Source organism: Cavia porcellus, unplaced genomic scaffold, assembly GCF_034190915.1.
Source record: "Cavia porcellus strain 051 isolate PalLab524CR breed Dunkin Hartley unplaced genomic scaffold, mCavPor4.1 scaffold_5, whole genome shotgun sequence".
NCBI classification, from domain to species: Eukaryota; Metazoa; Chordata; class Mammalia; order Rodentia; family Caviidae; genus Cavia; species Cavia porcellus.
Window position 1 is genome coordinate 38834011 of NW_026947488.1, and position 26419 is coordinate 38860429.

Consider the following 26419-nt stretch of genomic DNA (forward strand, 5'->3'; position numbering starts at 1 on the left):
TGACTCAGCTGCCACAGGTGGCCTGCATATCAGTGACATTATTTTCCTTTGGTGAAGTTTTAAGCAAATTAAATATGTGCTTCCTTAAGCTTTCATGGTACCTCATGGTACTATATTTTGAAGTGGGAAAAAAGACTTTTTTGATGTCTGTTATTTATAAATAGATTTTTCACTACATGACTGTTGGCAAAACATTGCGTGGGATGAGGGACAGCTTCCAATGTGTTTGGCCAGCCCGCAAGTTGCAGGATCCCATCCCTGCCTACAAAATGCTAGTGATATCTCTAGTTGTCATGTCTCACAACCCATCCTCACAAGCAGCTCCCTAGAGAGTAATACTGTCCCACTGGAAGGGCATAAGACAAGAGAGGACAGGACAGGATTTAGACAGCCTTGGTTTAAATTTGACCTCTACTTTTCTCCTAGGCAATTTATCATGGTCCTTCTGGCTCTTATTTCTCATCTGTAAACTGGAGGAAACTATGCTTTTTAATAAAAGATTATTTTGAGGATTAAATGAGTATAGCACATTGCCTGGCTGGCATGAGCGAGAGACTGAAATATTAGCTATTCCAATTACCATATTTCATGTTTCAAACTTGATTTTTTTCCTCTAACTTAAATCATTTTTCTGGTGTGGTCACCAGAAGACACAAATTATGCAGACCTGAAAATACAGTTCCGAGGTGGAGGCCTATGTATCTGGCATATACATGTGTTTACCACTGTGTCATAAGTTTCCTCCTCAATCCCTGGCTATTCTTGGTCACGTCACCCCCAAAAATAAGAACCTGTCAAGAGTATTGTCACAGAGCATGTACTCTATGCTCAACTAAGAGGTTTTTTAAATTTATTTGTCATTTTGTTTTGGTGCTAAGGATCAAACCCAGGGCCTTGCATGTGCAAAGCAAGTACTCTGCCACTGATACTCTTCTCAGCCCTAGGTGCTCTTACAAAAGGTGTGTGCAGGAAAAAAAGCCAAGGAAAAGCCTTGACTTAGCCCTTCCCCCTCTTTTGGTAAATTGAAGGAACACAGGCAGACAGCTAGATCGTCTGAATAACAAATGAGCTAACGTATAGGAATGCACTGCTGTAAAGCAGCCCAAATGTACAAATGTTTTCATTCTTGTTATTTATTAATAGTATCATTAGTCACACAGCTGTTAAAACTCAATGAAGAAAGACATTGAGACTGGGTATCATCCTTTATAAATGAGCCAGCCAAGCAACAAGACCAGCTACTGTGTCAAAAGAAACTAGAAAAGAAGATCAAACCCATGGTTCCGCAAAAAAGAGTTCTTTGAGATGAAGAGCTGGCTGGGAAATGGTGACATCAAGTTAGGGAGAGAAGCAGAGGTATCAAATTAAAGGGTCAGCCTTTTAAGGTTGCAAAAGTCTTCTTGAAGAGGGGATTACATTGATTGATGTGCCCTGTAATGGAAATTCAGATAATGAAATAAAACCAACATTTAAGAATTTCAGGCTGAGAATTCATTGCCATGGCAACCTCTCAGAAGGGAACTTGTATTAGAAAATAAGATTCACTTGACTACGCCTTTAAATGAAAACCTATACTACAGTGAAACAAATGCAGAATTCTAAAATTGCTTATGGTGGCAATGCCTACAGGTAGCACCAAAATTGCAGGTCTATTGTCTATTGCATTAGATGCTATTTCTTCTCATGATCTGTGACTCATGGAGTGAACAGCATTTACCTTGGAGAGATATCTATTGGGAGCAGATCATTTCAACTGGTAAAACTTTACAATCATTTTGTCCATTCAAGAAATCATCTATCAAGAAATCATCTATCATGACACTTGTAGAACTTCCAGTAATGCACACTATCTAAACACCCAAAAAGTAGCCTGCCCATAATCACGTGAAACCACTAAATTTACATATATAATGTTAGTTATATCTTGTGGGAAAATAATTTTATCCTAAATAAAATGTGGCATAGATTCAAATTACTAACATTTAATAAAATGTCTGTTATTATATGTCACTTAAAGAAAGTCAAACTGGGCACACCACAGTTCATCACTAAAGGGATTGTTATCACAGGTATATATGAATCTGTGCTCTGCTGAGAAGAGAAATTATTGACATCCTTTTAGAATGGCATGGATTTGGTTCTTAAAAATGAACCTGATGGGACTGGGGATACAGCTCAGCAGCACAGCATCTGCCTGGGAAGAACAAGGTCCTGAGTTTGATTCCAGGTACCTAAATAAATAAATAAATAAATAAATAAAAATGAACCTGAAGGTAGAACAATTTGACTAAAAGGAATTTAAGAATCCTATTGTGAGGAAATCTCAAGAACAATTTATGAAACTCTTCATTAAATATTTCTGTCCTTACAAATAGAATAAAAGGTTTGATCCCTGGCACCAAAAAAGAAAAAAAAAAAAAAAAAAAAGAGATCTTACAGGCTTATTTGGGGCTGGGGATTTAGATTAGTGGCATAAGTGCCTGCCTTGCAAGCATGTAGTTGTGAGTTCAATTCCCGGTACTGATAAAAAAAAAAAAAATAGAATAAAAGACCAGATGATATGTAAGATAGTATCTATCATCCTTCACATCAGTGCTTAAATGACAATAGACACCGTATTATCAATTTTCACTTATCAGCCCTTGCTCTAAAGGCATTTCTCCTTCTTGCCCTTAGCACTGCACTCACTCTTAAAGTTTCACCAGGATTTCCACCTAATGTACTGTGAAAGATGCCAGAATCAAAATAGAGTCACTTGTGTCAACCCTAACAAAAAGGAAGTGAAAAAAAAACATACATATAGTTTCTGATTGGGATGGTACTTAGAGCAGCATTGCTGATGCTTGAGCATCTGATTGGGACACCACCACCACCACCACCACCCCCTCACGCCATAGGGGAATGGGGAAGTGACCTCAAGGTAAACATCCCTTGGTCCTGCCTCCCACTGCCGTAATAGTGTTTCTAGGGCAAAATTCTTTCAGCCAGAAAGCTGTTAAGCATGTTTTCATGCATGATTGCCTGACAGTAATTATCATGGGAGATTCTGCCAGAACCATGGTTACTACAGCCTGATACAAAAATTACTTGTGCAAGGATCTCTGCCTAGGAAATGTCTGTTCAACCATGCACTAGCACCACCTTTGTTATTAACCTTTGTGGGCAAGGATTATTGTTTCAAAATATCTTATGCAGTCCTCGTTTTGTTTTGAAGACTTCTGCTTGTCTCAACTTTCTTTAATATGCTTATAATTTACAGTGGCATTCAAAACACCATTGCTATGTTATTCTATTTACAAATACACTCAAATCTTTACAGAATCTTTCTGGCTATTATTTCTGTTGACAATACACAATTTCCATTAGTTTGTTTGAAGTAATGTATAGTCAAATGGTTATTGTGTATGTGTATGAATTAGTGCATGTGAGTGTAGCTTTTTTCTCAGGACACACCATTGTTTCAAAAATCAAAATAATTCAGATACTTGATTTCACTCGTGCTTACTCACATTTCATCTCTGGGACAAAGTGCCCCACAAACACAACTTAAAGAAGAGGTTCATTCTGGTGCACTGTTTTGTTCAATGGATGGGCAGCTTCAAAGCAAAAATGGCCTGTAAGAGGTCTGAGTGGAGGGTAGCTTTTCCCCTACCAGCATTATTGGGTGGTTCCTTTACCAATGGCTCACTAATTAAAAGTATTCCAGATCCCATTTGCCTCAAAGAATTGAATGAGACAAGCTAAAAATGGTGCCAAGAGTTTATTTGAAATGAACTCTTCAAGATGTGAACTTGGGAAGATGAAGGCATAAGGGAAGAACTGGCTCAGTAAAGCAAACTTGGTTCTGAACAAAGACTATTAATGGTGTGGAGACCACCTGAGAAAGCTCTGTAAAAGGAACCATGGCTGATTCTCCGCTCTGCTTTGAGCAGGCACATTTTCAGGGCAGAATTAGCAGGAGGCCAGGGTAGGACAAAACACTTAAAGGGGAGGGGAGGATTTTGCTAATTTGAGGAATTTGGGGGCGGAGATATTATTGTTGTGCTTTCCTGAATGGGAGGGGCAGAAGCCAGTGTGGTCACATTTCTTGGGGTGGGCAGCGCAGATGGACTTGGCTTTGTTCTTCTGTGGCTTCCTGCCGTCTTGTTAGTGAGGCATGACAGAGAGGAAAGAATAAAAGCAAGAATTAAAGTGCACTCTGAGTGGGCTTCCTGAGGGGTTCATGGCGGGTTTCTCCCGGCATGCATCTTTATACGTAGTCCACTCTCGCTGGACCTCACAGTGAGTTCCACCCAAGGGGTCCTGGGAATCACTTGGCCAGCCCTGGGATCTTGTAATTGACAAGTGTGGCCTACTTCCCCTGGCACATTAGCAGTGTCCTATGTCCTATATCACCAGCACCCAGGAAGCAAGTGGGTTGAGGCAAGGACAAGAATGCACTTTTACAGGTCCTGTCCCCCATAACCACCTCCACCTCCACCGGCCCTGCTCCTGACACTAAGTCATCATAGCTCTGCTGTGATAAAATGCATGAGGCTTGGGGGGACACGTTAGATCTAAAATATAAAGACTAGCTTGGTTAAGATGTAGTCAGATCTTATTCCTTGTGATACTGTCATTCCCCTCGCCCCCCTCCCAAACCCCGCCCCCCTTCCCCCCCCACACACAGGGTCTTGCTATGTAGTTCAGGCTGGCCTTCAATTTACTGGGTAGTCCAGGCTGGCCTTAAACTTATGACTAACTATCCTCCTGCCTCAGCCTCCCAAGGGCTGGGATTATAGGTGTGCACCACTATGCCAGATCAGGATATTGCCATGGTAAGATCTGTTTTGTTTTGGAATTTTTTTGTTTTGGTTTAATTTGGCTTTTGTTTTAAGTATATCTTTATTTTCCCCAAGGTTCTACTGAAAGTCTGTAACCTTATGGATTTTTCTTTTAACACAGCTTTTTTCCCCCTGTCCCAATGTCCAGTTCATTTAATGTCTAATTATTCTTTCCATTGTGCCTTATATTTTACCTCTACAAGAATCAATCACGTTAAGGTTGTCATTAATGTTCACAAAAGACAACTTGCATATATTTGAATTTTACCCAAAAGAAACTCAAATTTGGAAAGAAATAACTGAATTGTTTCTGGAGTTAAGTTGAAAAGAATAAGAAACTGCCACAGAGTAGGTTTAAGAAGCAGAAGGACCAATCACATGCTTTTTGTTTGTTTGATTCATTTCAGACGCATTATGGTAGAAGAGAGGGAGAATCGTGGGTAAAATTTTAAATTTTCCCTAGTATTAATAAGACTTCAATAAATAATATTTCATATAAACAAAATGCTAGTATAAAATGAACCATTAGATTTACTGAGTAGTTTAGTTTTTTTTTTTTTTTTTTTTGCCATCTAGAGGAAATATATGGATACACATGGAAAAAGCCATCACCCAGAGTGGATAGAGGAGAGAAATATAAGAAATTTCTTCCTAAATTAATAAAAAGAATATTTTTCGATGGGTGACAAATTTTAGACACAACTTATCTAGTACCCAATTCACAAACTTATTTCTAGACGGTTATATGTGAATATTTCATTTCCTTCTTTGTTTAAAAATGCTATCCTTATTGAAAAACTGGCAGGTGAGCTGAAATTATTTTCACTGTGCCCTAGATCCTGTTTCTCTTGACCTCCCTTCCAACTCCCCTTCCAGTTTTCTTCCTCTCACCATTTGAAGTGTTCAGTACTTTTATCATTTTCTAATGTTTCCTGCCAAAGTAGAAAGTAATTTGATAACTTTCTTTATGTAAAGGTATTAGGCAGTTAATTTTCTACAGGTCTCATGAATATTTGCATTTTAAAGGAAAACTGCAGAGGAAGAACAATGCCTGACCATCAGAAAATAGTCATTAATTATGAAATTGCAGGCAACTGTGGGAAGATGTTTAAAAGTAATGAGGGAACCACAGAATACTGTCAAATCATACAATGCAGACAATGAGCTGATATTCTGCTTAACGTAGAAAATATCTAATAATGTATTAGTACATGTTATGTCTTATGAGTATGTATTAAATAAATAAGTGATCACACTGTTTTCACTCGAGTAAAAAGTGTAAAGAGTCATTTCCTTTGATAAAATCCAAGTAAAATCAGTAGCTTACACTACTCTGTTGTGATAGTAAAGCAGAAAAAGCGTATTAGTCAAATATTTAATTTACTCCCGACATTTCCCTGTCCCCTTTCCAGGTGGCCAGGACTCTGTGAATGGTAATGACCAATGAAATGGAGCAGCAGTGATGTGCACTACTTATGAGGCAGTAAAAGGCTCACACATGATTTTGCAAATTCTCTTTTCACTAAGGAGGTGGAGAGCTTCAGGTATTAAATAGCAAGATGACGAACTACTGAAGAGCCACTGGCATTTTGGGATTATTTGAAGCTACCCTAGACCCTAGGTGATCCAAAGCACTAAGTAACAAAGCCCCGTCATGAAATGGCCACATGGCCTTAAAGTTGCTTTTTTAGATATCTGCTGTACCAACTCAACTATGCATTCCATATTTATCATTGTAACTTTGTTACCAGACAACACATAGTGAAACTATAACATCAGAGGAACTTTACATTAAAAGTTAGACTATTGATTTAAAATAATTATCGCTAGTGATGACTGGATATAATTTAATTTAGTGCATCTTTTGAGAAATAAAACTATTCTATATTGTGTTCTTTTGTTAATGCAACAATAAATTAATAATAACAATTATGTTATTAATCATTATTAAGAAGATATTAATTTATACTGTTAAGAATACTTTTAAATACATAAGTAGATATGTTTTACTAACTGAAGACTATATGGTAATTTATTCTGATTTTAAAAATTAAGAAATGACATGATAAATGTGTAGTAGTCTGGCATAAGAAATATATGAAAGTCAAAATAATACCTCTTTGCTAAACCGTCAAATGATAAAGTGTAAAAATAATTTACATTAAAAGTAATACTGTAAACTGGATGTGGTGGTGCACACCTATAATCCTAGCACTCAGGAGGCTTAGGCAGGAAGATCATTGCAAGTTTGAGACCAGTCTGGACTATAAAATGCACTAAAGAACAGCCTGAACTGCACAGTGAAACCCTGTGTTAAAAAAAAAAAAAAAGCAATATTATAAAAAATTAGAGAGGATTACATTTCTTCAATTTTTAAAATTAATTGTTTCAACTGGTCCTCAGAAAAGCCTACTGAGCTGGACAGATCTGAGATAACCATGATAGTTTACTGATTCTCTATACCTGGAAATTGGGGCTACACTGTGATAACTAGCGGAGCAAACACTAAGTCATTCTGGTGAAAGATTTATGAGACATTTTCTTTGACATAAATCAGCTCAAATTGAATTGATTTGCTATCTTAATAATCAAAATTGAACCAAGATAGTTTAATTTTAAAAACCAGGGAAAGAAGGAAGAAAGGAATAAGAGATCAGACATTTGCTGGGCCTGGTGGTAAATACCCATAAACCCAGCACTTGGAAGACTGGGGCAGGAAGATCACTGTGAGTTTGATGCCAGCCTGAGCTACATGGAGAGTTCAAGGCCAGCCTGCACTACATAAAAAGATCCTGACTCAGAGAGAGAGAGACAGACAGACAGACAGAAATAGAAACAGAGACAGAGATACAGAGACACAGAGACAGAGACTGGACATTTGATGGGCACTCCAGTTAATCATGCAAGAACATGGTCATTAATTTAGCAGGACAATTCACTTCACACTTCACATTTCAGATATTTCCTATCTCCATTTTTATTCACTAATATTACAAAAAATTTAGCTCAGCATCACTTGCTAATTTTATTCAAGTAAAATGTAATTAATCTTTCAAAGATAGTACCATCAAACACAGTAAGCACGCCTAATTCCGATCTGTGATGTTTAAAGTGTTGTTTCAGTTCATCTGGAGACCATTTAATAAAAACTAACTTAGCCCTTATACAAGGACAGCAAGCAGCGTAAGACCACATAGAAGTATTTTAAAATAGTCACAGTTAGGGATAATTCTTTTCTCAATTAAAAGGATGAATGTTGTTTTGATACTGTTTCAAATGAACTTCTTCCTATCTTTTCTTGTACTTTAAAAATATATCAGCACTTGGGAGGCTGAGGCAGGAGAATTGTTTACAAGTTCGAGACCAACCTGGGCTACAAAGTGAGCTTAAGCCTGGCCTGAACTGCATAGTGAGACCCTGTCTCAAAAAAGACAAAAAAAAAGAAAAAAAAATAGAAATGCCAGTAAATTTATTAACAAATTATCTTTATGTCTCAAAATCCATATTTTCCAAGCTGGCAACTTCGATACACATCCATTTTCTAAGAGCTTCAGCCCCTTGCCTTTTTAAATCAATAAACCATATTGACAAAATTTTAATTATTCCCTGAATGTGCACACCTGTTTCGATTTTCCTTCTTTTCCTATGGAGAACACATTAACCAACTAGTTTCACAGTTTACTTTGTTCCGTTCTCTTTGAACTTTGGCTTTCTCCTCTAAGAATGGGGTCTTAAGTATTGATTCCTTTTCAAAACAAAAATGTTTAAGAAAGGAAAGACTAAAATAAAAATAAAATATCCAGCTGTGTTAATAATTTTGAAAAATTAAGAGTATAAAATTGGCTTGCCAGAAGTGTTTATATTTTAAGTAAACTCACCAATGTTACATTGAAACAGGCATTTCATCCTTACAGTCACACATTGAAAGCACAACAGGCATTCAGGTTTACCTAATGTGTGTGATTCTCGATGTTTCTTCTTGAGAACTATAAAGCCACCATTTGTAGCAAATCACAGCATTGATCTAGTCAGCCTGCCTAATCTCAATTGTTTTAACTACCTTCCTACCCCACAATTTCAGTAAAGTTACAATCATATGGAAAAAGATGGAAGGAAGGAAGGGGAGAAATGAAAAGCCAACAAATTCTAGCCAAATTACGTAGCTTACCACTGGGTCTTTACAATGTATTACTGTATAATTTTATTTTCCTGCTGTAATTGAGACCTAATAAAGTCAGAGCATGTTGCAAAAGAAAAGCAGGTGGATAAATACCTCCAAATCCAGCTAGCTTTTCATGTCAGCCTAGGGTAAAGGATATAGATTAAATCCATATTTTCGGAACTCTCTATTTAAACTGATAAAATTTAGAAAGGATGTACCATACTTAGCTACAGAACATTTGCTTAGGAAGATTAAAACAAATCTAAATGTTAATACCTTTAGGCAAAAACAGAGTAAATTTCTGAAAATGAGCAATTTCTGAAGCCATTTGCTTATACATGTGCATGTACACACATCCATGTAGAAAAAGATTAAACTGAGTTCAGAAACCCATATAAACATACAATATCTAATACACGAACAATATTAGAACTCAATAACTATTAGTTTCCTTCTTTAACTCTGTTAGCCACTACCATCACCTTTTTGTTCAAAACAAAGTAAATTTTAAAACAGAGAGGAGAAAGTAGATGAGATTGCTCCAGTTTTGGATTTCTAAAGTTTCAAATCCAAAAAAATTCACAAAGTGTAGCAAATATTTAGGGCACACCAAATATCAGAATCATGATAACCAAATATCAGAATCATGATAACTGAATAGGATACCTAACATAGCAAGATCCTTACAGTTCTTTCCCAGATTTGTAGAAATGGTTTCTTACCTCCTTTTAGACAAGGTTGACATCCAAATCACAAAGGATGAAAATAATAAGAAACACAAAATATAAAAGTACTTACAACTGATCGGAGGTTATTTTCTTTCACCAGCTTCAGAGATGATTTATAGCAATTTGCAAGGTCCTCCTTGTGGGAACCATTAATATGGCCTCTGGCTATTGGTCCTACAGTATGGATGACATCTATAAATGCAAAAAAGAATGAAAAATAAGGTAAGCATGGCATTTTCCCTTTTCTTTTTTTTTTTTTTTTTTTTTTTTTTTGTCTTTTTCCTTTTCATCAGTACCGGGGATCGAACTCACGACCACCTGCTTGCAAGGCAGGTACTTATGCTGCTGAGCTAAACCCCCAGCCCTGCATTTTCCCTTTTCATGTAATTGGTACTTTATTTATTTTAGGTACTTAGGTTGGAGCCTCTGAAAGACAAGCTAAGAAATACTGATGATGCAAACGCATCTTTGGTAAACAATGTTAGAGAGCCCAACCTTCCAAAGCAGGCAATTTCCCAGGAAGGTGACAATTGTGAGGTGTCCCACCCAGTGAATCATTGCATCGTTACTGGTCAGAGCCAAATGAGACAGATCCTAGCATAAAATGTACATCACTGGCATCCTGGAAAAGACAGGTCCTTGATGGGAAATAAACTGAGAAATAATTGCCTGCAAAATGAGCATCTGAGCTGACATGGAAAGGAATAGCCAATGCAAGCCATAACTTCCCTGCAAATAACACAGGTTCAGGCACTGTGCATGACCAAGAACAAGTTTCTGAAAACTGTCAAGAGAATTCATAATGATCATAATAATCCTAAACAGAATCATTTCAAAACATCCCTACCAATTTTAAATTGCAATCTATCAGTCCTCACATACATGAGGTAAGTTATGGATAGTAGAACATATGTATTTTAATGCTGTTCATCATATTTTAATGTAGCAAAATGTTGAAAAAGTAATCTATATTTTTCAAACACTATATTTAAAAAGCCATTTTTTTTCTTTTCCATAAAAAATTCAACTATTTTGCTAATTTTTAAATCTCTACACATACATAAAAATTTATTAGTAGGGTTTCGGGAATTGAACCCCAAGCCCAATATATAGTAGGCACAAGAAATGAAATTTTACTCCAAATTACTTAAAATGCCTTGTGACACTTGCTTTCTAGTTTTTGTGTTATGATCATTTCATTGCTGTAAATCACAACAGCTAATCAACTTTGATTCAAAACAAAATTTTGGAACACAAGAATGGTGCCCCAGGCCTGTAATCCCAGCTACTGAGGAGGCTGAAGCAGAAGGACTACAAATTTGAGATCAGCCTGGGCAACTTACAGAGAACCTGTTTTTAAAAGGCAGAAAGAGGGATGCAGTGGTACAGCACTTGCTTACAGTATGCAAGGGCCTTGGGTTTAATCCCCAGTACCTCAAAACAAACAACTATTTCCAAATGAGCCCACATTCTGAGGTGGTAGAGATAAGACCGTCAAAAATTTTTCAGGCTATCCTGCTGTAATATTATAGTGAGATGAAATCATTTGATTCTGATCAGTACCATTTAATTTTAACCAGGGTAAGAATAAGAATACATGACAACAATAAGACTATGACAGAGTTTAAAACCACACATAAAATCTGAAAAGCAATGCAAAATGTCGAGACTACTATTTGGTACCCGAGAAAAACTCTTAAATATTGGTTTCAAAAATAACTTATGAAGCAATATTTAAATTCTTGCCAGACAATGATGAATATGATGTCATGTGATCAAAGCAGACAGACAAACTGTACTACTGAATTAACAAAGATGCTATTCCACAGAGAAGTCTGATTCCCATCATAATCACAAACTGCTACACGGTAGGAGGATGATGAGAGGAAATTAAATTGTACTTTACAAAACATAGCAAAAGGTGATATCATTTTTTGTAATAAAAGTAACAAAAGTTGCATATATTCAAGAAATACAAGCCTTGTACCCCTTGTAATGATTATCATATGAATGTGCTATGTTAGTTTCTATTTCTTAAATATATGCCAGAATAGAGAAAAAAGAGAAATTGTGCTTAAATTTGTGCTTAGATTTCTTTCATTTTACCCTTGGTGTTTGTATCCTGCTATTTTTATTCTGAATTCTCCATTGAATGTAATGAGAGAAAAACTGGAGGGAAACAATACAGAATTCTCTAAGGCAGTATTTCCCAGAGTTGGTGCAGGAAGTGATCAGATTATTTATTTATTTGGTACCGGGATTAAACTCATGACCCCATGCTTGCCAGGCAGGTGCTTATGGCACCGAGCTAAATTCCCAGCCGAAAGTTATGAGTGTAAAAGTCAACTGCATTTGGGAATCACTGCACGAAATTGAGTCAAACCGCTTACAATAGTGTGGGACTTTTCTGGGCTTTTATTAGACCCTAATGAGTTGTGAATCTGCAGGAGAGGCATATAGAATGCTCTGTTTCCCAAACACATTTGACTATTGAAATCTGTGCTTTTCAGAGTACCTCATAAGACCAAGTTTCCACAAACTAACTTTAGGACAGTCTTGTTCCTGGGCCAGTCTCATTGTCACAGCTGAAGTTGAAGTCTATAGGGCTTTTTTTCTTCCTTCCCTATCACCTCTGTATATTAAACACTCAATATTGTAAAAAAAAATGGTATGAACCTCCATCCCCATTTTGTGGAAGGGAGAAGATTAAGTATAAGTGCCTCTCACATGGCGTCCTAAACGATGTGTCTACTTGATTCAAGGAAAGGGAAGGCTTGGAGGCATTAATGGGAAGGAGGGCTTTGGAAAGAGACCTGTGGTGAAACAACAAACTCTTTGGCCTTTTCTTTCCCTTAGCCGTCGTTGTCTACATAATTGAAACAGAGTTTATGAAAACAACTTTCCTTGTATTTCTTCAGTTCTCCATTCTATGTAAAAGTCTGAGGACAAACAGCCAATAAATGAGCCTCTTCAACATCAAAATATTGATCTTTGTATTTCATGCTGTATATTAAACTTACAGCATCTGAGATCAAGTGTTATTATCGATCAACACAATGACCTCTAAGATCCACAAAGCTAGAGATGAATCAATATAAGGCTTGAAAGGAAATTTCTTTCATTATTTTAATTGTTTGTAATACTTGTGAGTAACTGCTCCACACTGACTTCTTCATTTTCTGCTATAAAATTCAGTCAAGAGGCCTGGCTTCTCTTTCCACTTCCAGCTCTGAGTCATTAGGGATCCAGGAAAAGCCATTGCTTAGCAGGCCCCTGACTTGGTATCCTTATGTGTAAAACAAATCAGAAGCTCAGATGATCTTGTCATTACTTCTGTCTGTATGCAGTGACTAATATTTAATCTTAGAGTGGAGACAGTTGATGGAGTATGAGAGCAAGTGGCTCAAAAGTTTTTGACTGCTAAGGATTCTTTTTAATATCTAAAATATCATGTACTAATCTTCCACAGTACTAGTTTCAAAATCCATCAGTTGTGCACATTAGGACAGACAGTTATTGTGATTTCAATGATGCTTTGTATTAACTTACATTCTGTTAAACAGAATAAGATCTTTATAGTGGAAAGAGGTATGTAAAGATACATATTCTCATATTTGGCTGGTGTCTATCTGGTATGGTTTAGATCTAAATGTCCTCACCACACAGAATTCTCATTTGTGTGGAAGGTGACTGGATCATGGGGACACTAAGGTCATCATGGGGACACTATGGTGGATTCATTCACTAATGAGCTCAGTAACAGAATATGCAGTCAGGAGGTGAGTCCTGGCTACAAGTGGGACCCTGCGAGTGTAATCTGGAAGGGCACAGGCCTTCCTAGGTCCTCCCTTCTCTCTCTACTTCCTGGCTGCCGTGGTTGAGCTCCTTTTCCTCTGCCATCCACTCTGTGCCATGGAACCAGGCAGCCATGAACTAAAATCAGGAGCCAAAGCCTCTCATTGAAACTGTAGGGGTCAGAAATTGTGTCCATTGAAAGGAAACTGACTAAGACCGAATTTTGGTGCCAGAGAATAGAGGCACTGTTGTGGCCATGTGGAGTTGGCTTGTGAGAGGAGTTTGGAAAGGCTTGGATGTGCTGGTTAGACAAGCCCTAGAGTGCTACAGGCCCCACTTGATGGGTGATTCTGGTCACAGTTCAGAATCTTGATAGAAATACAGACAGTAAACATCAGGCTCAGGTTGCAGTTAGGAACAAGGATTCCACTGACAGTTGGACTCATGTATTACTTCCCTGGCATAACATTTTTCTACCTTTTGTTCATGTCTTGAGACTTTGTGGTGACTGAGATTAAAGGTAGCTGATTAGTTAATCTAGTAGGGGAAATTTCAAAGCAGACCAAAGTTCAGGCTGTGAAATGGGTACTGCTGCTGCCTTTAGTCAGCTCTATAGTAAGAATCAAGAGCAGATGGTAGAGGTCGATGTTTGAAAAGTCCAGAGTTACACTAGACAGGAAGTAGCCACAAAGTTAGGAAAAAGGAGAGCATGGATGCCTCAAAGATTAACACTGAAAAGAATCCAAGCATCTGGGTGTTTGGGGGCAAGCCTGGACTCCCAGTACTTGGGTTAGTTGAGGTAGGAGGATCAAAGTGAGTTTGAGGCCAGTCTGAACTACATAGGGAGACCCTATCCTAAAAAACAAACACATTTTACAAAATAAAAGGAAGCCAAGTACTTTGCATCTGGACAATAGAAAAATAGGTTTAGGCATCTGAAGAATTAGCCAGACCCCAGCCATCTCAGGCCCAAATGTACAGAAGTATAAACATTTCATGTGAAAAGAGAGCTCAGGGGACCCTGTGCATTCAGTGCTACAGAAGGAAATCAGGGAGCAGGGCACTCATCAGCAGTCCCTGTACCTGAATGTGCTGCTAGGAGGTGGGGCTTAGGTGGAGGTGAGTGCCAGCCTGGGTGGTACAGCCTGGGCTGGGCTAGGGTGAGACCCAGAAGAGTGTATTTTTGTCCCCAGCTCCTACCTTCTCTCTCTGCATTTTGACTCTAATGGGTTGAACATACTATCTTCTGCCATCCTGTGTTTGCTTTGGAACTAGTGACCGTGAACTGAAACTATATGTCAAAATACTGTATCACACTTCTCTGTAAATTGTGGGTATCGTAATTATGTCCAGTGATGGGACAGTGATTCAGAAACTGTCTTTAACATGTTACTGTAGCTTTAATGTGCAAACTGGATCATATCTGCCAAAAAGTATATACTTCAAAAGTATTTCAGCAGTCAAAGAATTTGAATAATTGTCAAGAATTTTTAATAATGAAAAGTATAATGCTGGGGACTTAGCTTAGCGGCATAAGCACCTGCTTGGCAAGTGCAAGGTCGTGAGTTTGATCCCTGTTATCACACACACAAAAAAGTATGGCATAAATAATTTAATCTACTCTTCTCATTCATAGACCACTGAAGCAAAATAATACACCAAAAGCCATAGACTAAAGTGGGAAGACATAGTAGGACAATGACAATATAATTATAAATAAACCTCTCCCAAGGTGACTACTGTTATGTTTTCTATCTAGATATCTCCCTGCTTCTAGAGTTTGTGACTGATTCATAGTCTAGTGATGAGATTATGGGTGTGAGCATTACATTCCCCCTGGGGCAGATAGCCTGCATACAATATAAGGGAGAGGAAGTGGCTTGTTCTCTCTCTTCTCCCTTTTTGCTCTTGTTGCTTTTGCTGTCTTCCCAAGAACTGCTGCCCCTCTGCCATGCCACCCTGCCTTGGAGTCAGCTGATTATATGGACTGAAACCTCCACCAACTCTAAGCTAAATAAATCTTTTTTTCTTTAATTTTGGATCTCAGGTATTTTGTCTCAGCAATGAAAATAAGTAACCAGCACAACTACTTACTGAAGGAAATGGTGTACATTTGTGTATATAAATTGTAATACACTTTCTGTGAATGCCATACTTTACCCTAGTATTATAGTAAAATACACCAAAAATGCTCGAGGTTCCAATGTGCAACAAGTAAAGAATTGCCAAGTGCACACACTCTGTAATATGGAAAGCTACATTCATTGACGATCATGGAACAGTAGCAGCAGGAACAGGCAGAGGGGTCAAGGGCAGTGGAGGGCTCCAACTCAGGCTTGCAACATTGAAAGGGTCAGATATCAAGAACCTACACGCCTCCAATGACCTCTCTCACTGGTTTCGATGATCTGCCTCCTGAAGAACTGAGACCTCCTAATTCAGGCTTATGTTTATGACTGAATGGGGAGAAAGAGAGTGGCTGACAACTTCCATTTTAGGGGTTGGGGAAATTATTAAGGTGGTGTGGCAGAAGGAGGGCATGGGCTCATTCAACTCCTTTTTCTTTTCTTTTTTTCGGGAGTGGAGGAACAGGCTCACACTATGTAATTCAGACTGACTTTGAATTCACTAGGTAGTCCCTGCTTGTCCCAAACTCAGAGTGACCCTCCTGCCTCAGCCTCCTGAGTGCTACTGTTTCTAACTGTATTACTAGTGTTTATAAAAATTCAGATTCTGGGAGGGCATGGCTGAGCAAAAATTACTCTAAAACTTAGTTGCTTGACATACCACCACCATTTTGTTTTTTCTTGTTGTTTTTGTGGGTCAGAAATTGTGAAATAGCTGGGCATGGTGGCACACATCTGTAATCCCAGCATTTGGGAATCTGAGGCAGGAGGTTTGCTGTGAACTCAAGGCCAGCCTGGGATACACAGTGAGTTCAAGACCATCTTAAATTACACGATGAGACCTTGTCTCAAAAAATCAAATAACTAAAGAAAGAAAATAAAGAGAGAAAGAAAAAATAGAAAAGAAATTTTGAAAGGGCAAGATAGGATTTGGCTCAGGGGCTCTCCTGGGTTTGCCCTCAGGAGTGTTAGGCACTGATGTAGAAACTGCAGCAGTTAAGGGCTGGGAGGGCATCTTTCTCTTGGTAGTCTCAGCAAGGCTGTGTGAGCTACTTTGGTTTTGTTCTCAGCAGTTCAGCCTCAGAGCAGCTTTATTCAAATGACAGCTCAGGGTTCCAAAAGCAAGTGTACCGGTAATGTTGCTTTTTATAACTCAGCCTTGGGAGTCACACAGCATCACAACCATTATACTCTATTAGTTGGAACTGTCACACACACACACACACACACACACACACACCAACTCACTGGTTATGTAGAGGGACATAAACCCCACCTCTTGATGGGAGGAAGCATTTGTGGATATACAGTATTTTTAAATAGCCATAATGTAAGATTTCCTCTACAGTCGAGGCTTTTTTGATTAGCATGTTTATCAGTCTGTTTGAAGATAAATATGAAACCATTGAAAAAGACTGGTATGATTAAATCTATTACCAATATGAAGTTCTCAGACCTATTATCTTAATAAGTCAACTGTTGATTTAATAAACATCAGAGCTAGACAAAGATTGGAATATTATTACAGGCAGCTAAGTTAGGCAGAAATATTATAGGCAGACAGGGCTAGACCCTCGAGGGAGTCAGTGCAGGAGAAGAAAACACATTATAACTGTGGTGGGAGGCATGTTCACTGAAGGCCAGGCCTCAAAACAAAGATAACAGGACTACAACTACTTCACCAGGGATAAACAACAATGATCCAAATTCTAAAAAGGCATCGGTTACCTGGGTGGGGCACCAGGACCCTGGCCCATTCCTTCCAGGAAACGTTTGTCTTTCCATGTAAACTTGCTATGTGACCTGCTTCCCCATTGGCTCAATATCACCTAAGAGATCATGTTGTAATCTTTTGGTTGGTCATAGTTTTGTCCCACTTTATATCATAGTTTTGTCCCGTACTCACCTCATGATTCTGCTCTATAAAACTTCAAGAAGTGGGCTCATGGGCAAACCATTTTCTGAGTCCCTTTTTATCTCTCTTAGACAGAAACTATCTGTCTCTCAATAAATATTTCCTACTCTTAACCCCTCTGTTGTCCCTCAGAATTCATTCTTTGATGTCTGATACATGAACTCGGTGTATCAGACTTCTAGCGTGTTGAGAGTTACAATATTTCCCTTATATCATCTAGAGTTCCTATATCATCGCTATAACCAATAAGAGATTAATATATTTATTTAGATTTAAACACAATCTAAAAATTTTGGAGACCATGGTATAATTGTAGCTGTTACATGGAAATGCCTGGCTCAGCACTAGTTAGGTTGCTTCTTTTGCCTTGTAAACTGGCAGGAACTTGTGTGTGAAGGAACCGTAAGGTATGATTGTCATATAGTCAGTCTTGCAAATCTCTGTGAGCCATAAACATGAAGCAACAGGATCAGAAGGGAAGACAGGTAAAAAGGAAACAGAGAATTCCAGATAGTTCCCCAAATTATTTATTTCATTGTTTCAAAAATACTGTTTCATTTATGCTGCTAGTGTAAAAACATAGTTCATATAATTAGTTTGTGAGTCAGACAGCTAGCTAAAGGAAGGGCCTGACACAGAGTTGAGTGATCACTCAGATTGATAAAACTTACAATAGACAGTGCACTGGAACACTGGACAGAAAATGAATTCCTCAGTGGAATGCAGCCCACACTGTAAGGGAGGGTGTAGTCACTCCCTTACTAAGTCCTGAGTTTAAAGGAAATTAGAATGCAAATTAACCAGTTATTTGTTTGCTCTGAAATTCCAGTTTGCTTTAAATCATTTATGTTGAAGAACTCCTGAGTTCCAACTGGTCATTTTAAAATCCACAGAGCCACCTGTGATAGGTGGCCACTAGACAACTGGGCAATCCAAGTGTTCTGCTGTCTATAATTAGCTCTGATTGAGAAGACATGCTGTCACTCACTTGGAACCATTCTAGAAATCCAGGAGCTATTCTTCTAATTTCCAATAAAATCCTCTTAATTTTCTCCTTTGGTGTGCTACTTCTTTTCCGGTGTTGTGAGGCCACGATTGTGGCACATTTGACATCTAACAGTTTGGGAGTTATAGTTTCCCTATGTCTCTAGTATCTCTTAGTTCATTGAAAAGAAAGTGTGTTAAGCTTGTTTTTTCTTTGTAAGAGAGAATCATTTTTGTTGATATCCTGTACTCTGAGTAACTACTTTGAACATACGGATACATAATGTATTAACTGTTATTTTCTTATTTTGTTATGGAATTTTGTTTTATTTTTTCATAAAATAAATAAATGATATTAATTTCTCAAAGTGACCGCCTCCACATTCAAAAAAGAAAAGTAAAATTCGTGCAATGAAGCCCTTTCTTACTTTACTTAGGAAAGTTGAGAAAACAGAAATGCAATTTGTGCATCTAATCAACATTTCAAATGTAACTCCTTGAGGAAATATGGAAAATGAGACAAGGCTCTTTTGTGCCCCATCAGACTAAAGTATGGCAAGACAAATGGAACCTGCTTTGTTCATCTATTTCTGAAATCAATCAGTCGATAAGTCAGCTCTTTTGTTTTGAAGTTACAGCCACCACCTTGCGCTTCCCCACCCCTATTTATCCTGGGAAATTAGTCTGAGCTATATAGAAAAGGAGGGTAGAGTAGGGTTTCTTGCAGGACGTGTAGGAAGGAATTTACCTTCATTTTCAAAAGTGTAAATTGAGAAATGTGTGATTGGAATACCAAATAAATACTGAAAGCAGTAGAACTATTTATAAAAGACTCAATCAGACTTATCCTTGGCAAAACAAATGCAGCAGAAATATTCTGTAACAAAATATTAGCATAATGAATTTTAAAACAAATGACAGAAAATATAGGTTGTGCTCCTTTTCCATTTGAGAAGAGACTGCTACATTCAAACTGTTAATGAACAGTCAGACCAAGTGTAGAATCAATTACATGATGCTTTCATTCACTCCACTCCTGTATTCAGAAGTATAATCGGTCCATCTAACAGACTGCATAATGATGCCGCATGCTGTCAATCATACTCAAATTGCATGAATTTTAAGAAGCAAACCAATGCATGGAATTAAATTGATTTTCTTTTCAAGATATACAACCACAAAACCAAGCACTAAAGGTACTATTTGTAAATCTTATTGACCAATTTGTATGATAAACACCACCAATCTCTGACCTGAAAGAAAATACTTGAAGTTCAGTTAACAGGAAATTGAATTACTACCTGATTGCATTACAAAACAAATGCTGTCTTTTCTTTCCATATAGGTCAATGTTTTCATACACATATATTCAAACTTGTTTTTATTATATTTCAAGAAACAATCAATTGTCCGTAAGATATTCCTTTTCAAACTGCAGCAAACATCACTTCGAATGTACTTCAACTATTTCCCTGTAGCATGTTTCTAAACTTGGATTATTCTCATACATTACTTTCAGTGCGTGATGGATTTCTTTTCATATCCAGAAAGACTATAGTTACCCTGGTGCAGGCAACTAAGTTAGATAGACATATTATAAGCAGTCAGACAGGGCTAGGCCCTGGAAGGAAGCAGTGCAGAAAACCAGGTATCTTGCAACCTTGGAGAAGACAGACACTTCCTGCTGTAGGTCAGGACTGTGAGCCATAAACAAAAGATCCAAAAAATACATCCACATCCTAAGGATTGATATTCTAAATAGGTCTCTCTCACCATGAGGAAGCCAGAAGTCACCATCCCAAAACCCTACAGGGGTATTGCTTGCTATGTGCCATTTGCCCCTGATTTAATCAATTTTGCCTAAGCAATTAACTTTATTGGTTGACCATAGTTCTGTCCCACCTCATGGCCATCTTATGAGTTCTCATTTTGGACCTGCCTCACTTTGTGGTTTTACTCTATTAAAAGTCCCTAAAAAGGGCCACTCACTTGGGACCACTTCTGTCTCTCTCTCTCAGACAGAAGCTTGCTTTCTCTCAATAAATAGATTGTGTTCTAAACCTCTGTTGTTCCTAAAATTCATTCTTTATTTTAGAGAACATGAATTCGTACCAGACATCTAGTAGGTTGGGAATTTCTTTCCCCTATATCAGTACCACTTTTTATGTGAGTTTGAAATGAATTAGAGAGACAATGTTATTTTCACATTCAGTTTCTTTTAGTTCTGTGAGTTGACTCTTTTTTGTTACTGCTTTCTCACACAGGGCTCTTCATTTACCTCTTTTAATCTAGTTGGTGCTATAGATTGTATGTCTAAGATTAAGCAAACAGCAACTAACCAACATTTGCATTTTGCAAAGAATAAAGACACAGAATGCACTGCTTGACTGCCAAACATCCAGCTCAATTTGAGGGTTGATTTTTGCATGCAAATGTGATAATGTTTCCATGTTTGTCGAATCATGTGCTGACAATATGTTTTATGCTTAATTGACTTAAAAACTGTGAAGTTTTAAACTCAAACTATAAAATATTATTCAATCAATTCCTACCAAATGTTATCTCCTATATTTTAAAAGGGGATGCAAAGCTTATTAATTTTTTTTTATCAGCTTTCTCTCACTCCTGCCAAAGATCTATTTAAGACTGACCTTGTTCACAAAAATTGGCCTCGCTGATGGGATTATGTCCTATTTTAAACCGGACCCCTATACATGGTTATTTTTAATAATGCCCATTGAAATTTGCATAAAAGAGATATCCTATGGTCAACCACTTACAGAGTCTTTGAGATTCCACAGGGTATTGAGGGCATCTGCATCACAATAGTGTTATTTCCAACAGAGGGAGGTTTCAGAGGGACTGTGGGAAGCTGAATTCACCACAAAATTCCAATATTTAGCGTCATTTTAGAATGAACTCAAAGAGAACACATCCTAGAAGGAAGTGAGTCAAATGCATGGCATTTCTAATGCTTCAGTAGCAAGGGTGAGAGGAGGTGGAGGTCCAAATGGACAATACGACTTTTTCAAGGAAGATGATAATAAGATCTTTGTTCTGGTTCAAGAGATGACAACAACTTAGCCCTTCAGAGGGATATAAAACAAGTATTTTAGGATTGACAAAGAAAATAAGCTTCAGAAATCCTCTGTGGTGGGTAAAGATGAATGAATGTCCATCCCCACTGCATGGGGAATTCCAAATGCAGAATCCAGGCTGCAACTACAGTGTACAGAGGAATGAGTACCCGGACCCACAGGCAGATGCTGAAGTTATATATGCTCATTTGTCATCGGCCTTCTTCCTTCATAGCTCTCTTGCTGACACAAGCCAGGGCATGAAAGATCCTCCTGCAATCAATCATTCAGCCATTAATTCTGCCCTTCATTCAATGAACATTTATTTATTGAGAATCCCCTCAGAACCCAGATTCCCAGGGTTCATTCGCACCACATGGGTCACTTGCTTTTCTGATTCCAGGACTGTTCTCCTATCCGTGGACACTTGCACTCCCATTTTTCTCTCAGAAAGACTTCCTAGTCCCATTCTATGAGACTGATAGAGAATTCAGCTTTCCTGGAGATGAATCCCACAATATGAACTAATTTTCCTAGATTTGACCATTGTTAATACGACATTTAACATTTCTGACAAGGTACCATCAGTTTGAGTTATCTAATAGTGTGACATTTTGTCTGAGAAAGCAGCCATTTCCTATCACTAGAGGCAACCAAATGTGACTGTGTACACTCTGCGACTCTCTCCCTTCTGAGACGTTATGATTCTGTGATTCTTTATCTTCCTGTCGGGATTGTATGCTTCCGCTGCAGGGTACATGACAAATTTGCTTCTGTGTCTCCCACAAAGCCAGGAACTCTATGGGAAGAGTTACTTAATGGATAATTAGTGAACTTGTGGGTGATTAAGTAAAAGTTGGTCCAATTACCATCAATCTAATCAGAGGATTAGAGAAAACAATGAGGTAGGATGGATGGTCTAGTTGGGCAAGCATCGGAATCTAGTTATACTGGTTCAGGTCATGTAGCACCAACCTTTACAGAACCCAGAAGCTTTTGCTCCACAGAAACCCTCTCCAAAACCTAATGAAACACCCTGACTACTATACTATAGATAAGGTGTTAAAAAGAAAAGAAAATTCCAACATAGCTTTAACAAAAGCTATGAGAATATTTGTAGACTTCCCAACAGGGAAAAATAAGTGTGGTGACTTCTTTTCGTGTCTTGTAAGAGATAATTAAATAAGCACATTTTCTAAATGTGTCATTTCCTTCATTGGCATATGGTTCACTTTACAATAAATCTGCTTTGTTTTAGACATTGATTTTGCCTCTCAAATAACAAAATGGAGCATGACAGATTTTCCACGTCTCCTCAAAAAATTAATGGGATCACTATTCACTTTGCTTTAAAATATGACATTTAAAGGTAACAAATGATAAAGTGGCATTTGGTTAAGCCATTCCATCAAAATAAACCAGACAATTTTTTTTCTGAGATTGTTCCTTTCATGGGACAACTTTGGACTGTACCTGTTCCAACTCCCATTTGGTTCCCTTTCCATGGTGTCTAGCACCAAACTAAGTCCTACTGTCCTTTCCTCAAAAAATGCTGATATTGAAAGGACAAATGAAAAGGACAAAATACTTGAGAAATTAAATTGACATAGCTTCTAACATAAAGGATATGTGGAAATTTCTAATCCAGGAAGTTGCATTATTCATGAATTCAACTCTTACAAATTCAGCAACATGAATAAAGCGTGGGTGGGGTGAGAATGATAAAGTATTTACATAATTATGGCAATTTCATTAAATTTTTTCACAATGGGTGTTTACAGCAGGAGCAAGAACAGACTGGCTTATGTTGCTGGACTCCTGGAGATCAATCTACACCCCAAACTGCCTTTCAGAGATGATGAGCTCATTGTGCACTGAAGCTGTTTTCAAACTTTCCATTCACCCTTTGAGAACTGCTACACTAGAAGTTCTCACTGTACTTCTAATAGTTAAGCGTGAGTATTTATTTTTCAAATGGAAAATGGACACCATTAACTGCTTTACCTGATTCTTAAGTTTGAAGAAACAGTCATTTCTTTAACTCTGTAAGGAAAACCATATGTAGCAAATTTGTTAAAAAATGGCATATCCTAGTTATTGTTAGTGGGAACTATGATACTAAAATAATATTTTTTAAAATTTACATCCAGCCAGGCAGTCATTCATGATGGTTTTGTGGCAGCTGTTTTTAGGATTTGGGATCATATTAGAGATATTTAGGATTTATTACCCTGTGACTTATGTAGGAAACCTAATATGCAGAGTATCTGGCACTTAAACCCTGCTTTATTTCCCTGCATCTGTGATTAACCTCTATTGTGGCTTAAGAAAGTGAATATAAGTTTTTAAATCTGTGCAAAGTTGTAAAATAAAAATATTTTTCTCTAATTTTACATTTATATAGATTAAGGGATTAGTAATTTTAATTAAATGCAATTGTTTTATGCTCAATATCCTGAATCTAGAGTAATTTTCTTTCTTCTTTTTTTCCTGTAACATTTTGAATAGGACATTTCTGTTAAGCAACATTCAGAGAATGGAGAAGCAGTTCTTACAGAGTTTTCAAGGATTCTAGAAAGAAAGTGTAAGAGGACTATTATCAGATCACTACTGAAAAAGTAAAGCACAGAACCAGCTTTTTAAGCAAGAATTCTATAAAACATCATGGACGACAGTAATTATGAATTGTAATTATGTATTCCTTTGTAATTCCTTTGTAATTATGAATTACCTAAATGAATCATAACAATGCTTTGACTGCCTTCCATTTTCTTCTTTGCAGAGTGAACTGAAGGCTATTAAGGAAAAGGAGACCAGCCAATATTAAACCAGGAAAGAAGGAGAGGAAAGAGAGATAGGTAACTCAAACATAAACAGGAGCTGACAAATTCTGAGAATATTGTATGGCAAATAGAAGAAAAGAAAGATGAGTTCCAAGTAGGGCTGGAGATTTAGCTCAGCGGCATAAGCACCGGCCTGGCAGGGGCGAGCTCATGAGTTCAATTTCTAGTACCAAAAAAAAAAAAAAAAAAAAGACAGATGAGTCAAAACTGACTGCAAGGAACTTGTCACTGGGCAATGGAGGAGACAGTACTATTAGGAATATAGAACAGTGATTGAAGTCTGAATTATTGCAATGTTTGTCACACCTCTGAGGACCTATCTTCAACATAAAAGTAAAATGCAGGAAGGGAACAAGAATCGAAAAGGGGTTAGTCAGATTAAGAAAAAGAAAAAAGAAAGAAAGAAAAGGTACAATCAAAAGTACTTAATTTTCCAGCATCAAAGCAGACTTCTTTTTTTTAACTTTTTCCCTTCTTTGACTATTTTGGGCCTCACAGAATCATTGAGGGGAAGAGAATATATTGCTGAGCTTTTCAAACATGATTCATTATGAGACTAAGATTCAGAGAGGTCAACATGTGCTTCTGTGAGATTATTTAGTGGAAACCATTAGTGTAAAACCACTCAAACAAAACTCAAAGACCTTTTCAAAGTAATTCAGATGCCAGGAATGAATTGTTTGCCTGGAAGCTTTGCAAATTAAGTAATGAATATCAGGTTTTAGAAAGAAAGAAATACCTGGAAATAAATAAATAACATCTGGGGACTGGTTCTGTAGTAATACACTATTCTGTGTAGACCAGTCAATAAAAATTCTCAGTTTTATTGTAGTGCTGTGGTTGAGAAAAATATGATAATATTCCTGGAGGGTATTATGACCAAAGAAATTAGTTGAGCTAGAGAATAAGTAAATTTGGTATAAGTAGGGAAATTATTATGTTATGAAGAAGCATCTAGAAATATCAAAAAAGATGTTCAACAGCACATGTAATTATAATTAGTACGATATAACAAAAGTTCATATCTTAGTGGTATAGCTCTATAACTAACTAGGTATATTACGTTTCCTCAAGTACAGAAACAGAATATTTTAGTCAAGTTTGCTATGGAGATTAAATTAATATTACATGAAAGCATCAGATATAACAGCTGGCATGTAGGACTTGATAAACACTGATTTGGTTGATTTTCATTACCCCTTGTATGTAATAGCATTTCTAATGTACCTTGATAACACAGCAAGAAGATCTACATTTTAGCAGTATTTCACCATTACATTCTTGAAATTGATATGTATCCATGTTAATCAATTGTGTCAGAATTTACATCTCACTGTTTTTCTTCTGTTGCTTCTTAGACTTCTTTTCATTAAACTCATTTTGTCACAATTATTTTTATACATCCTTGAATAATTTTTTTCAGAAATGATTTGTGACAAGGAATTTTCTGTGCCTCTACAATTCTGAATGCCTTTAGTTTGCTCTAAATTTTTTAATGTAAGTATTCTGAAATATTGATTATGGGCTCAAAATTATTTATCTTAGAACTTTGAATATTTTGCTTCATTCTTTTCTACCATGAGGAAAAAAACAACTTGATTTTTATAGTTCCATAGGTAAAGAGGATGTTTATTTCCTCCCTGGAAGTTTTAAAAACTTGCTATTTCTCCTTAGAATATTGAATTTTCAATGTGTCTTTGCTTTGTCAGGATGGGAAAATTATTTTCCCTTTCAGTGGTTTGAGTTGTGTGCTGGCAGCTGGTCCCCTGGCTGCAGAGCTGCAGCACGGAGCTCTGCGAAGCCTGGTAGTCGGTGACAGAGGCTCCATCTTTATAAATGGATCAGATCGATGCTGGCTTTCTGACGTGGGTCAGGTCAGTAGTTGCGGATGAGATCTGCAACATGAAGAGCCAGCCCCGCTCTTTGCTTCTCTTTTTTTCTTTACCACACTGTGTCTCTTCTGCTC

General features: G+C 37.4%; 1 protein-coding gene across 2 annotated transcripts in view; it reads right to left on the reverse strand.

The window, feature by feature from the left end:
• The window catches only part of Macrod2 (mono-ADP ribosylhydrolase 2), a 1970011-nt gene that overhangs the window by 758563 nt on the left and 1185029 nt on the right, over nt 1-26419 (reverse strand). For both annotated transcript variants that reach the window (XM_063248672.1, XM_063248671.1), the window contains exon 6: nt 9784-9905. In XM_063248672.1, coding sequence (XP_063104742.1) covers nt 9784-9905 — 122 coding nt within the window. The remainder of the gene's footprint in view (nt 1-9783; nt 9906-26419) is intronic.